The 13,152-nt window shown below is 38.7% G+C and overlaps 1 protein-coding gene across 1 annotated transcript in view; it reads right to left on the bottom strand.

Annotated features, from left to right (window-relative positions):
• Nucleotides 1-3,899: 3,899 nt before the first annotated feature.
• MBTPS2 (membrane bound transcription factor peptidase, site 2) overlaps nucleotides 3,900-13,152 on the bottom strand; it is a 58,709-nt gene continuing 49,456 nt past the window's right edge. Inside the window, exons 8-11 of the mRNA XM_081081964.1 lie at nucleotides 11,714-11,808; nucleotides 10,146-10,341; nucleotides 7,995-8,070; nucleotides 3,900-6,662 (exon numbers count right to left, since the gene is read on the bottom strand). Coding sequence (XP_080938090.1) covers nucleotides 6,440-6,662; nucleotides 7,995-8,070; nucleotides 10,146-10,341; nucleotides 11,714-11,808 — 590 coding nt within the window. The 3' untranslated portion in view covers nucleotides 3,900-6,439. The remainder of the gene's footprint in view (nucleotides 6,663-7,994; nucleotides 8,071-10,145; nucleotides 10,342-11,713; nucleotides 11,809-13,152) is intronic.

Below are 13,152 nucleotides of genomic sequence, written 5' to 3'. Positions count from 1 at the left end.
AAGAAAAATTTAAAACACTCATTGGAAAACCAGGCAAAGGATATCAACAAGCAATTGGAAGAATAAAAAATCCAATGGCAAAACAAGTTTATGGATGTGCAACTTGAATAATAGTCTGAGAAATGCAAATTAAAAAGAATTTCCATTTTGCATTCAACAGATTTGTCAGAACATGGAAGTCAGATAACTTAGGTGGAGTTAAGGGTGTGGGGAAACATGAAACCCTCATGACTTGCCAAGGAGTGTTAGTTACGGAGGGCCATTCTAGAGAGCAATTTGGAAGTGTTAAGTGAAATTAAGTCTTCCTGTACTGCAAATAGAGGATAGCTCTTTGATAAAGGGCACCAGGCAACTTTATAACAACACACATACTTTAAAAAAAATACATTTTTATTAATTTCAGAGAGGAAGGGAGAGAGAGAGAGATAGAAACATCAATGATGAGAGAGGATCATGGATCAGCTGCCTCCTGCACGCCCCCTAACTAGGGAACAAGCCCATAACCCAGGCATATACCCTTGACCGGAATTGAACCCACGACCCTTCAGTCTACAGGCTGATGTTCTATCCACTAAGCCAAGCCGGCTAGGGCACAACACACATACTTTAAAAAAATTCTGTAATTATAGACAATCTACATAAGCTTTATTTTTCTCATTTTAATAATAAACAAAAACACTATCATAGACTGCCATTAGTCTACTGGCCATATGTTATAGACTACTTTTTACCGATGTATTTTAGACATGTAGAAAATCTATATATATAAAAGCCTAAGCGACTGTTACGACCAAATGAGCAGTAGACCAGTCACTATTATGCACACTGACCACAGGGGGCAGATGCTCAACACAAGAGCTGCCCCCTGGTGGTCAGTGCACTCCCACAGCCAACCTCCCGTGGCCTCTTCCCCCGGCCAGCCGGCCCCCACCTGTGCACGAATTTGTGCACCAGGCCTCTAGTCTTAATATAATTAATGTCTAATTCTTTTATCATTTAGTTTTCTATAAGAGGAGACCTGGCTTTACAAAGCCTGATTAATGGCATGCAAAATTCACATGAATTAAAAAAAAAATGAGCCCTAACTGGCTTGGCTCAGTGGATAGAGCGTTGGCCTGCAGACTGAAGGGTCCCAGGTTCGATTCCGGTCAAGGGCATGTACCTTGGTTGTGGGCACATCCCCTGTAGGAGGTGTGCAGGAGGCAGCTGATCAATGTTTCTCTCTCATCGATGTTTCTAACTCTCTATCACCCTCCCTTGCTCTCTGTAAAAAAATCAATAAAATATATTTTTAAAAAAATGAGACCTACCTGGCCAGTGTGGTTCAGTGGTTGAGTGTCAACCTATGAACCAGGAGGTCACGGTTCAATTCCCAGTCACGGCGCATGCCTGGGTTGTAGGCTTGATCCCTAGAGGGGGTCGTGTAGGAGGCAGCCAATCAATTATTCTCTCTCATCATTGATGTTTCTATCTCTCCCTCTCCCTTCCTCTCTGAAATCAATAAAATATTTTTAAAAATAATAAAATAAAGTGAGACTTCAATTTTGTAGGATGGAGAGCCAACTGCAGGATACTTCTCTTAGTCCATTGTGGGTTTTCCCTCCTCTACAGTGTCAGGAACACTTCAGTAGGAAAATTTGAGAAACAGTTAATAAGCAGGGACAATTATTGAATACCCGTCAATCTTTAGCTACATAAAACTAAGGTAAAAGTATGTTTTCATCTCTCTTTAATGGGAAATTAAATTATACACACAATATTACCTGCTTGCTAACTAGAAATTGCAACTTCCTTTAGTCATTTTTTTCTACCTCCACCCTGAGTATAATCTATTGTAGCATTAGGTTCTGAAATACAGGCTTTCCTTTCATTCAATTAACTTGCCATGGTCTGATAAAATATACCATGGATTATTCAAATTAGTATGGCCTAAACAGGAAAGTAGCTTGCAAATGCACTGATTAAAAGGCTTATTGTCTCAAAGTATATCACATACTTCACCTTAAAAATAAATTTGTTGCCCGGCTGGCATGGCTCAGTAGTTGAGTGTCGACTTATGAACCAGGAGGTCACAGTTGGATTCCTGGTCAGAGCACATGCCTGGGTTCTGGGCTCGATCCCGAGTAGGGTGCGTGTAGGAGGCAGCCAACCAATGATTCTCTCTTATCATTGATGTTTCTATCTCTCCCTTTCCCTTCCTCTCTGAAATCAATAAAAATATATTAAAAAACAATTCCAGATTAAAAAAAAAAAAGAAATTTGTTATTCCACTCTATGCTAGTGCTTAAAATTACTTCAAAGTTTGAGATAGCTGTGACATCACAGAAACATTTTTCTTTCCAGTCTTATCACACATTCATTTAAAGGTTCAATTAGCCCTGACCAGTTTGGCTCAGTGGATAGAACATCTGCCTGTGGACTGAAGGGTCCCAGGTTCGATTCTGGTCAAGGGCATGTACCTTGGTTGCGGGCCCATCCCCAGTAGGGGATTTGCAGGAGGCAGCTAGTTGATATTTTTCTTTCATGATGTTTCTAACTCTCTCTCTCTCTCCCTTCCTCTCTGTAAAAAAAATCAATAAAACAAATTAATAAAAATAAAGATTCAATTATACTAAAGCATAGTCATTAAAAGAAAAATAGTTTACATTGAATTGCAAACTTTAAACAGGCGAACATTATGGTATTTAATTTTATCTCAATAAAGCTGCTAATAAAAAAGGTGGCTTAGATAACCAGTCACCTAGTCATGTTGCTCAAATACAATAAATTAAACAAAAAATGTAAAAACAACTAAGATCAGCCCTGGCCAGTGTGGTACAATGGGATCAGAGGCAAGGAGGAGAAGGAGAATAAGGCTAACCAATCAGGAATTGGGTTAAATTTTCAGCCTATTTTATCTGGCCCTTAATAACCTAGAAAGAGAATGTGTGCATGCATGGGTGTATGTGTGTGTACATATGGGAGTATGGGAGAGGGGTAGGCTCTGCAGACAAGGGAGGAAGCACGAGGACAAAAGGTCAGGAAGAACCAAATGTCACAGTTGAAGCACTTTCCTTTCATGAATTCCTAAAAATATAGACTAATTTAAAGAAGACTGTGACCTCCTGGTTCATAAGTCGACACTCAACTACTGAGCCATGCCAGCCGGGCAACAATACAAGGAAACATGATAATAGTCCTCTTTCTTCATCCATAAACAGGCCATTTCCAAAACAGTAGTGAGAGCACAGAAATCTTATTTTAAAGACTTCCTTCCATGCCAGCAAGGAGTTTCACATACAGATCACTTGAGTAAAAACTGAAGGCTGCTTTTAGAATCAAACCCTGGCTAGTGTTTCCCAGTGGTTAGAGTGTCAGCTCACACACCAAAGCGTCTTGGGTTCAATTCCTGGTCAAGGGCGCATACCTGGGTTGCAGGTTCAATCCCAGCCCAGTCGGAGGATGTGCAAGGAGGCAACCAATCAATGTGGCTCTCTCATCGATGTTTTTCCCTCCTTCCCTTCCACTCTCTCTAAAAAACAGTGGAAAAAAATATTCTCAGGTGAGGATTAACAAATAAAATAAATTAAAAAAAAAAAAGAATTTGAAAACAACTAAGATCAGCTCTGGCCAGTGTGGTGCATTTGGTTGGAGAGACATCCCATACACCAAAAGGTGGTAGGTTTGATTCCCAGTCAGGGCAATACCTAGGTTGTAAGTTCAATGCCTGGTTGGGGTACCTGTAGGAGGCAACTGATCAATGTTTCTTTCTCTCTCCTTTCCTCTCTCTAAAAATAAAAAAGCAACAACACAACAGCTAAGACCGTACTATATGTAAAAGAAACAATTTTGACAGAAAAGAATACAAATATTTTTTAAAAGACAACACACAGATGATGATAAAATATAGACTGCTGGTACACATTTATTCTTTTATTGCTAAACATCAAATGCCAGCAACTATGGTATCTTCAAGTTAAATCCTATGAATGAATTACAACACAGTCAAAAGATTTAGAGAAGAAAATCTCTGTGCACCATTAGTATATGGACATTCAATAAATACCATAGGACAAACTGATGACTGAGAGCTACATATCCATGAAGTACAAGTTTACAATTTACTATTAGAACAGACAATGACCTACAAGAGTGATTATCAAAAGGTCAAGTTTAACTGCATGTCTTTTCAAACTGAGATGCTGAAAGAAATATATACATTCTTTACAGATCATAGGTGATTTTTTTAAATCCTCAAAAATGTAAACAATGCAGAGTAGGAACACTGAAAATAAAATTTCACTGAACAAAATGACAACACAAAAAGAATACTTTCTTCAAAGCTTCAAAATAATTCAGTTTTTCTAATTGCTCTACAGAAATCAAAATGGATTATTTTCATAGAGATGATAATCTTCCAGGGACACACAGACCTTCCGAGTTTTTATGTTAACATATATTTACAGTAAATAGTCAATAGTTTTTATAGCTTACTTAAATAGATACATGCTTCCCTAATCCATAAATAACACTAATTATCACCCATTCAACCATATTTATTAAGTATTTATGATGTCTCATGCACTGTGTCAGGGATGCAAAGAGGAGTATGACATGGTCCTTGCTCTAGAAGTGCCCACAATCAAGCTGAAGAGACAACACGTAACATTTCTTTCCTTTCTTACAGGATGAGGCCATTTGTATACAAATAGGACTGATCTGCGCAATTCCCAAATCCTGACCCTATGGAGCAACAGATCAAGGTGTTTAAAAGCTACAAGCAAATAATGTGGTTGGAGATTTTTTTCACCCAGAAAAAAAATTAATGGGAAGGATTTTTTCTATTAAAATTTTTCCTCAGTTTTTAAAAAGCTGACCTGCACATATACATTTTCATTAGTAAATCACTTAGCTCACGTATTCGAATTAATTATGCAAGTATTTCATGGTATTCCCCAAGTTCTACCTGAACAGGTCTGAACATTACTCTGCTAATACACTTTGATCCTGAATGATTGCGTAACAAACAGAACAAATGCGTTTTTCCTAGGATAGACTAATAATTTGTATAGTTTTAGTAGTGCTAATAACTGATAACCTGGAGTCATTACTTAAATGTTAAAATCATACTCAATATATAATTCGTTTAAGAAGGCAGGCAAATGTGTAATACAATCTAAAGAGTTTGTTAAAAATGATTAAAAACTTTTAGTACCTGAACAGCAACTCATTAATCTGAAAAAGGTGAACCCCATGGAATACCTCACTTACTGAAGAAGTTAGATACATGTCTGTTAGTGTTCCTGAGTGTATGAGGAAAGGACATATTTGTCATCAAAGTACAGCATGCTCATACACTTCTGAACTAGGCGGGGCTTTTTCGGCACAAGAGTAGGTTCCCAGGCTCTGGCAAATCCACGTTGGTACTCATGTGAAGCCATTCTCACTGTGCTACCAAGTGTTCTGTGGACCCAGTGAGGTAGCTCGGGGGAAAGATGGAAGGCCAGGACTAGATCTTTTATTGCCCAACACAGAGAAACGTGGGAGCTGCTGGTGAGGACAGAGCATAGCTCAGAGCTTAAGGCAGTTGCTTCTCGAAGACAGGAACCTGGGAGCTAGGACTCAAATAGCCCCAGCAGCGTAAGAAAAAAGGTCTACCCTGGAAGGGTTCCAAGCTGTGAAGCTCTGCAGAGAGTGGTAATCAGGACCCTAACTGCTCCAGCTCACGTGCTGCAAGTGGGAGACACTTCCTGCAGCTGATTCTAAATGTCAAGGCCAAGTGCTGCTGTGAGGGAATGGGGATACATTAGCAAAGAGGTAACTTGTGGGGCAAAACCTGTTTCAAGGTATCATAGGCCCTACTTCTTACTTTGTTCAATTATTTGGCATCATTTGACAAAGATTTTCCCTTTTGGGTCAGCAGATTTTTTTATAAAACTTTATTAATTGTAATCAGACCTCAGTTATCAGAAGATAAAACAATACGCCATTAAATTTTAAAATACTTTTCAAACAAGACAAAGGACAAGAGGTATAGGCCGAGAAAATGCTCCACTTCCACTTGGCCAAAGTCTGGTCTCCTTCAAATATGGATTAATGATGGTTTTTCAAGAAGTTTCCCCCAACTAATTTTACCAAATTCTATTCTCCTTTTAAACTACTGAGACAATACGAAGTCACACAAAACGGTTTAACAAGAATCTGCGCTTGTTGAGAAATTGTTCCACAAGCATCTGCAGATTGTAAGTTCAGTCTTTGAAACTAGGATGTAGTCAAGGACTATACCTGGCATTTCTTCTGTTTATCCCCATCCTAGCATTTGGATACTCTGGCTATAGGAGGAGCTTAAAAGTTGTTGGCTAAAATGTAATTTTAAGGGAACACTTTATATTTCATACCAAGTACTGGTTTTCAGTATTGTATATTATAACTCACAGATTCTGTCAGATGAGTGCCAACATTACCGTGCTGTAACCATCCAGAGCCCCAGAGTCACGTTGGCAGCCAAAAGTATACTGCCACCAAGCAAGATGAAAAATCCTATCAGATCTTTCACATCATTGTCTCCAATCACTGAGGTAAGAGTAGCATCCAGGAACGAGTTTAAAATCCACTGTCCATCCAAAGCAAAGCAGGGCACTGCATTAACAATAGCCAGAGCTCCTGAGAGAGAAATCAGGTACCTGGTTAAAATCAGTTAAGGAGCCGATTGTGAGGTCTGAGTGGAAATCCCATTTCCAGGATTCAGGAGAAGATACTTTACTAGGACTGGATTCAAGATGACAGGTGACTTCCCTCCTTTCTCTGAATCTGTGCCTACCAGTACAGGTCATTCCTTCTTGGATCTCTACTATTTAAAACAAATAACATATTATTTCTAAGTTCAAAAACCTTAACTAGAAAACTAAAGGCCAACCATTTGTAAACTAAGATACTCTATAATGAACTCTAGGAGAAACTAAGTCTTTTAATTCTTTAATGATACAACAAGGAAAGGAATTTGGAAGAAATAAGAAATAAAATTATTTTTTGATCCTTATAAGCATTATTTTCCATTAGGAAACAAAGGTTTTGGCCCCTTGAACGCTACTTTACCATCATCTATAAGGTTATAGCATAAATATAACTATAATGTAAATATAACTCTATTTTACTATCATCTATACGTTTATAGTGCAAATCCCTGAGATAAAGCTGCAATCTACAAGATACAATCTTGCCCTAACCGGTTTGGCTCAGTGGATAGAGCGTCGGCCTGCGGACTGAAGGGTCCCCGGTTTGATTCTGGTCAAGGGTATGTACCTTGGTTGTGGGCACAACCCCAGTAAGGGGTGTGCAGGAGGCAGCTGATTGATGTTTCTCTCTCATCGATGTTTCTAACTCTCTATCCCTCTCCCTTCCTCTCTGTAAAAAATCAAAAAAAGAAAGATACAATCTTGATTGTACACATTTTTTAGTAACTGCTCATTTGTTTTCCATTTCATTGTTTCCCAAATCACTGAGGAAAGGAATTAAAAAAAAATTGAAAGTGGCAAAAGGAAACCCTCCAAACTGTTCAGTTTATTCAAATTCTACATAATAATATTTTTTTTAAAAAAAGTTCACCTTGTATATGCAAACATAATATGCTAAAGAACACAAGAGATTTTTGTCCTCTGAATCCTATTTTAGTTGTGGAAACGAGTCTGCTCTCCCTTATGTAGAGCTAGCAGGCCCGGAAAAGGCAGAATTCATTACCTCACTAGTAACTGCAGTTTTCACCCTTTATAGTTCAACTCTCAATTTGTATTCTGGGTTCCTTTCCTTTTGTGCCCTTAAACTTCCTCTTTCCCTTTCAATCTCTCTCCTCCCTCTGACTTCTTCCCTCCTAAGTTGATGTTTTTCAACTTAAAGTTTCTTTTTTAGTGGTTAGTAATTAATTGATATCTGTAAGGTTTATGAATGTCTATTTAAGATAAGAAAGATCAAGTTCCACATAACACATTTTTAAAACATTTTCACACCGGAAAGGATACTTGACAAATGTCTCCACAACCACAGGCAGATCTATGCTTAGAAAGTTAAAACGTGGGATAAAACTGGTGATGCTCACTAAAAGAAAAATAAAAGGAATAATGCATATTATTCATATAAACAACAGCATTATAAATTTTACCATATAATAAAAAATTGGGCTAGCCTATTAAATTGGTTGAGAAAGCCTTTTCCAAACATATGATACAGGCTTTGTACCACATATGAAAACAATCAATTATTCTAAGAACATCTAATAAAAATACTGGAATACAGAAAATCATGCCCCAATATGCACTTATATTTTGAGGTGAGAATAAGATAAAGTTAACTATATACCAAATATGAATACCAAACACAGACTGATTTAATAAATACAGAATTTACATCAAGAGTCCTTACCCTTTCCAAGAGGTACAATCTTAAAGTTACATTCACTACAACTATTAGGCTACTTAACCTTTTTGGTCTCGGTTTTTTCTTCATTGCTGAAAGGAGGATTAAGACTAGAGAATTTTTAAGGTCTCTTCCACTATGTAGATTCCAGAATCCTGTTTTTGTTCAAAATATTTAAAAACTTTCTTGTAGCCCTAACCAGTTTGGCTCAGTGGATAGAGCGTCGGCCTGCAGACTGAAGGGTCCCAGGTTCGATTCTGGTCAAGGGCATGTACCTTGGTTGCGGGCACATCCCCAGTAGGGAGTGTGCAGGAGGCAGCTGATCGATGTTTCTCTCTCATCGATGTTTCTAACTCTCTATCCCTCTCCCTTCCTCTCTGTAAAAAATCAATAAAATATATTTTAAAAAAACCAAAAAAACTTTCTTGTAATTAAGTAGAACCTACAGTATACACTTCTGCATTAATAAGAATGATTCAGGTTGTGCGTCAGGATATGACTATGATACAATGAGAGCCTTTTAAAGAGTAACATAAAACCCACATGCCCATCAACTGATTAATGAATAAAGAAAATGTGCTATGCCCATACAATGGAATATTATTTGGCCATAAAAATGATGTACTGGAATAGGCTAGAACATTGATGAACCTTAAAAACATTATGCTAAGTGAAAGAAGCTGGTCACAAAATATTCCATTTATGTGAAACTCGAAGAACAGGCAAATTTATAGACATAGAAATTAGATTAGTCATTGCCAAAGGCTGGGGGATATTGGGGAAAAATGAGGAGTGATTGCTTAATGGGAATGGGGTTCCTTTTTGAGGTGAAAAGATTCTGTAACTAGATTTTTGGTGATGGATGCACAATTCTGAATATATTAAAAGCTACTAAATTGTATACTTTAAAAGCATGAATTGGCCTGGCCAGCATGGCTTAGTGGTTGAGCCTCCATCTATGAACCAGGAGGTCATGGTTCAATTCCTGGTCAGGGCACATGCACGGGCTGCGGGCTCAACCCCCACAGTACAGGAGGCAGCCGATCAATGATTCTCTCTCATCACGATGTTTCTCTCTTGCTCTCTCTCCCTTCCTCTCTAAAGTCAATAATAAAAAAATATATATTTTAAAAGCATGAATTGTATGGTATGTAAATTATATTTCAGTAAATTATTTAAAAAAGGAACACTAAAAAGCTTAGACAACAAAAGGAGTTAGACTATAGGATCTTAAGCCACATGGAGAAGCTCTATACTGTTCAAATAATTATGCTGCTCAGTTTTGAAATTATGTTCACATAAAATTCATGTGTCATGCACAAATTACTTTATTGTCATATCTCTATGATCCCTGGCATTCTCTGGGGTATGCTGCTCTTGTCACTACTTTTGGGTGCTTGGATAAAATTTAATAAACTTTCACAGAATATCTAAGGGACCAGCTCTATGACTTGGGCATAAGTGGAAGAGAAGGAAAAATGTATTACTTTCTAAAGGCAGACATGGGATTCAGTTCCATCTTGCTTTTATAAATTCAGACTATTTTCCTACTGCCTAAATTTTATTTAATACTTAAGAATAAGTTAGAAACACCTGAAACTAATATAAAATTGTATGTCAACTGTAACTGATAATTTTTTAAAATTAAAAATAAGAACAAGTTAACAAGACTTTGAAAAGTGAGCAAATTTATAACGAATACTAATGCAATATGGCATCTTAATGATTTTCTGAGGATCTACCACCATAATACTCACCTGTGTAGTGCAGGTGCAGAGGATGTCCTACGTACAACATATCGATTTGGGGTGGGTGTTTCACTTTTATTAAGCGGGTGTGAGTTTCCAAAGAAGGGATTATGCAGAAACTTGAACTTGAGCCTCTTTTACAGTCTTTATTGGTTCTACAAACTTGGGTGGCTTCAACTGCTTTCCGCGCAGGTAGACATGTATGCTACGAATAAAATATTAGTCAATACTAAAAATGATTTATTAAAAGAAAATCACCAAGTTACAAGTCCTTCAATATCTTTAATGTCACCTAGCATATTAGGAAAGAATTTCATGTAAAAAATGCCATTTATGTGTACCTACTATAAGTCAGATTCAAGTATTTTACTTTGTCCAAGTACAATATTACCACTATAAATTTTTAAAGATTCTCAGATGAAATGTGACACATGAAATGCAGAGATTTTAATAAAATGATACAAAGTAAAAGGGAGAGAAGTTTTCATAGATTCCATTTTAGCTCTATCTGCTTATCCTAATATATAAAAACCCTGGGTCTGTCATGACCGGAGGCTCAACCAACCAGAAGTCAGTCCTGCAGTCAGTGCTGGGTTGCCATTGTGACCCAGCACTGACTGCTGTGGCTGCAGTCCTGGTAACCCAGCACTGACTGCTGAAGGGGTTGAGAATCAGGCCCAGAGAGAGGCCTGAAGAGAGAAACAGGGTCTGATCCATAGCCTCTGTGGCAGATGTTGATCAGTACTTGCCTCTCTCTTTCTCTCCAGCAGCCGCACCTCCAATTCTCTCCAGGCTTGCAAGGGGCTGTGATCAGCTCCGCCTTTCTGATCAGGCCCCATTGATAGGCCCAGAGACCCTGACTGGTATAGGAACCAACCAATCAGAACCAAATCAGGGTGAAGTGTGAGGAGCCAATGGCTGCCTAAAAGGCAGAGCTTTTGATGCTGACTGGCACAGAAACCAACCAATCAGAACCAAATCAGGGTGAAGTGTGAGGATCCAATAGCTGCCTAGGAGACAGAGCTTTTGACGCTGACTGGCATAGAAACTGACCAAAAAGAACCAATTGGCCAGCAGAGGAGAGCAGTTGGGGGCGAGATCAGGCCAGCAAGGGAGGGCAGTTAGCGGTGATCAGGCAGGCAAAGGCAGTTAGGAGTGACAGGCTGGCAGGGAAGGGCAGTTGGGGGCAAGATCAGTCCAGCAGGGGAGGGCAGTTGGGGGTGACCAAGCCATCAGGGGAGGGCAGATGGGGACGAGATGAGGCCAGCAGGGGAGAGCAGTTGGGGGCGACCAGGCTGGCAGTGGTGGTCAGTTAGGGGTGATTGGGCTGGCAGGAAGAAGCAGTTAGGGGCAATCAAGGCAGTCAGGCAAGCAGTTAGGAGCCAGCAGTCCTGGATTGTGAGAGGGATGTCCGACTGCTGGTAAATCGGCAGTCAGACATATCCCGAGGGGTCCCAGATTGCAGAGGGTGCAGGCTGGGTGAGGGACACACCCTCAGTGCACGAATTTTGTGCACTGGGCCTCTAGTTATATAATAATTATATCAGACAAGCAAGACAGCTTCAGAGACAACTTACCAAACGCTTATTAAAATTATTTCTGTAGGAAAAGCACACATCTGTGAGGCTTTGGTTGTTACAGCATTCGATTGAACCATCTAGCCGTTTGTATGCTGAAGAGAAATAGTTTATTAGAATCTGTTATATAGAATGACATTTGTCATAAAAATTTTGCTTTCAAGACAACAACAGTAAGATGCACATGAATTCAGAAACAACTGGATAATTCAGAGCTCAGCTTGATGGCTACTCACTGCAGAGTTTGGTTTTATATTACAAAAGATATATATTCAATCTTGAATTAAGAAGCAGCACTTACTCTAGGTTAGCTGTCTTCATATAAACTGACCCACTCATAAAGCTGGAGCCCCAGTCTCAGTGGGCTTTATAATAACTCCGGCTGGCCAAGTACAGACATTTAATGAGCCACTGTTAGCTGCCCTAATGTCACTGATCCAATATCACTACTGATCCCCTGCATGGCTGTATTAGCAAACAAAGTGGGCCAAAGGGTGCCAAGAGACTCTCATCCCTAAGGAAATCTCTATTATATCACATACCTACCTCACCTCCAGGCTTACCTTGGGGCTTTCCTTCTGGAACTAGGGCAGCCCAATTTGACCCCACAGATGTGTACACATTTGCCTATACGCCAATAATCCAGTTACCATTTTTGAACGATAATAGAAACTGTTTATTCCCACTATTCATTTATTGTTTTAAAGTTCTTTGGTAGACTGCTTCACTGGTATCTGGGGCAGAATAAGGAAGCTAAATCACCGACACAGGTGGTATAAAAAGTATTTTCCATGTATTTATATTTTGGAAGGTTCTTGGCATTCAACACATCAAACTTGTAAAGAATAAATTGATATATGTGAAGGACCAATTAAATTTAGAATCTTACATTCATACAGCCATATACTCAAATAGGCTGAAGAAGACATTTAAGAACAAAGTTACTATAGTACTGCAAAAAAAAAAGTACTCTTTCCAGTACAAAAAAAAAAACCCACCAAAAAACCAAAAAACAAAAAAGGTTTTCTATTTCAAGAGTGTCTTCAGGAACACTGGCATGAAAATGTTAGTTGATATGCAATGTAATTTTATAAGGACACTGTATTTCAGCCAAAGGTTTTTGGTTGTTTTTAAATAGTTTTTTAAAACTAGATTATTTAAGAATGACATCTTGTACTGGCTACACTGGATCTTCCCCAGCCACTGCTGCTCTCTCTTCTTGGCCAATACAAAATAAAGAACAAAACAGGTGAAGCAAACTAACCAATGCATCTACTTCTCCTTTGCAATGGTTGGCTACATGGGCAGTTTTTTTTAAATCTCTTTTTAATTTCTTTATTGGTTAAGGTATTACAAATGTGTCCTCATCCCCCCATTAACCCTTAACGCCCCCCCCTCATGTTCTCATGCCCCTGTTGTCCATGTCCATTGGTTTGGCT

The sequence above is a fragment of the Myotis nattereri genome, assembly GCF_964212035.1.
Source record: "Myotis nattereri genome assembly, chromosome: X".
Taxonomy (NCBI): domain Eukaryota; kingdom Metazoa; phylum Chordata; class Mammalia; order Chiroptera; family Vespertilionidae; genus Myotis; species Myotis nattereri.
The sequence above is the reverse complement of the archived record's forward strand: the minus strand, read 5'-3'. Positions and strand labels throughout refer to the sequence as shown.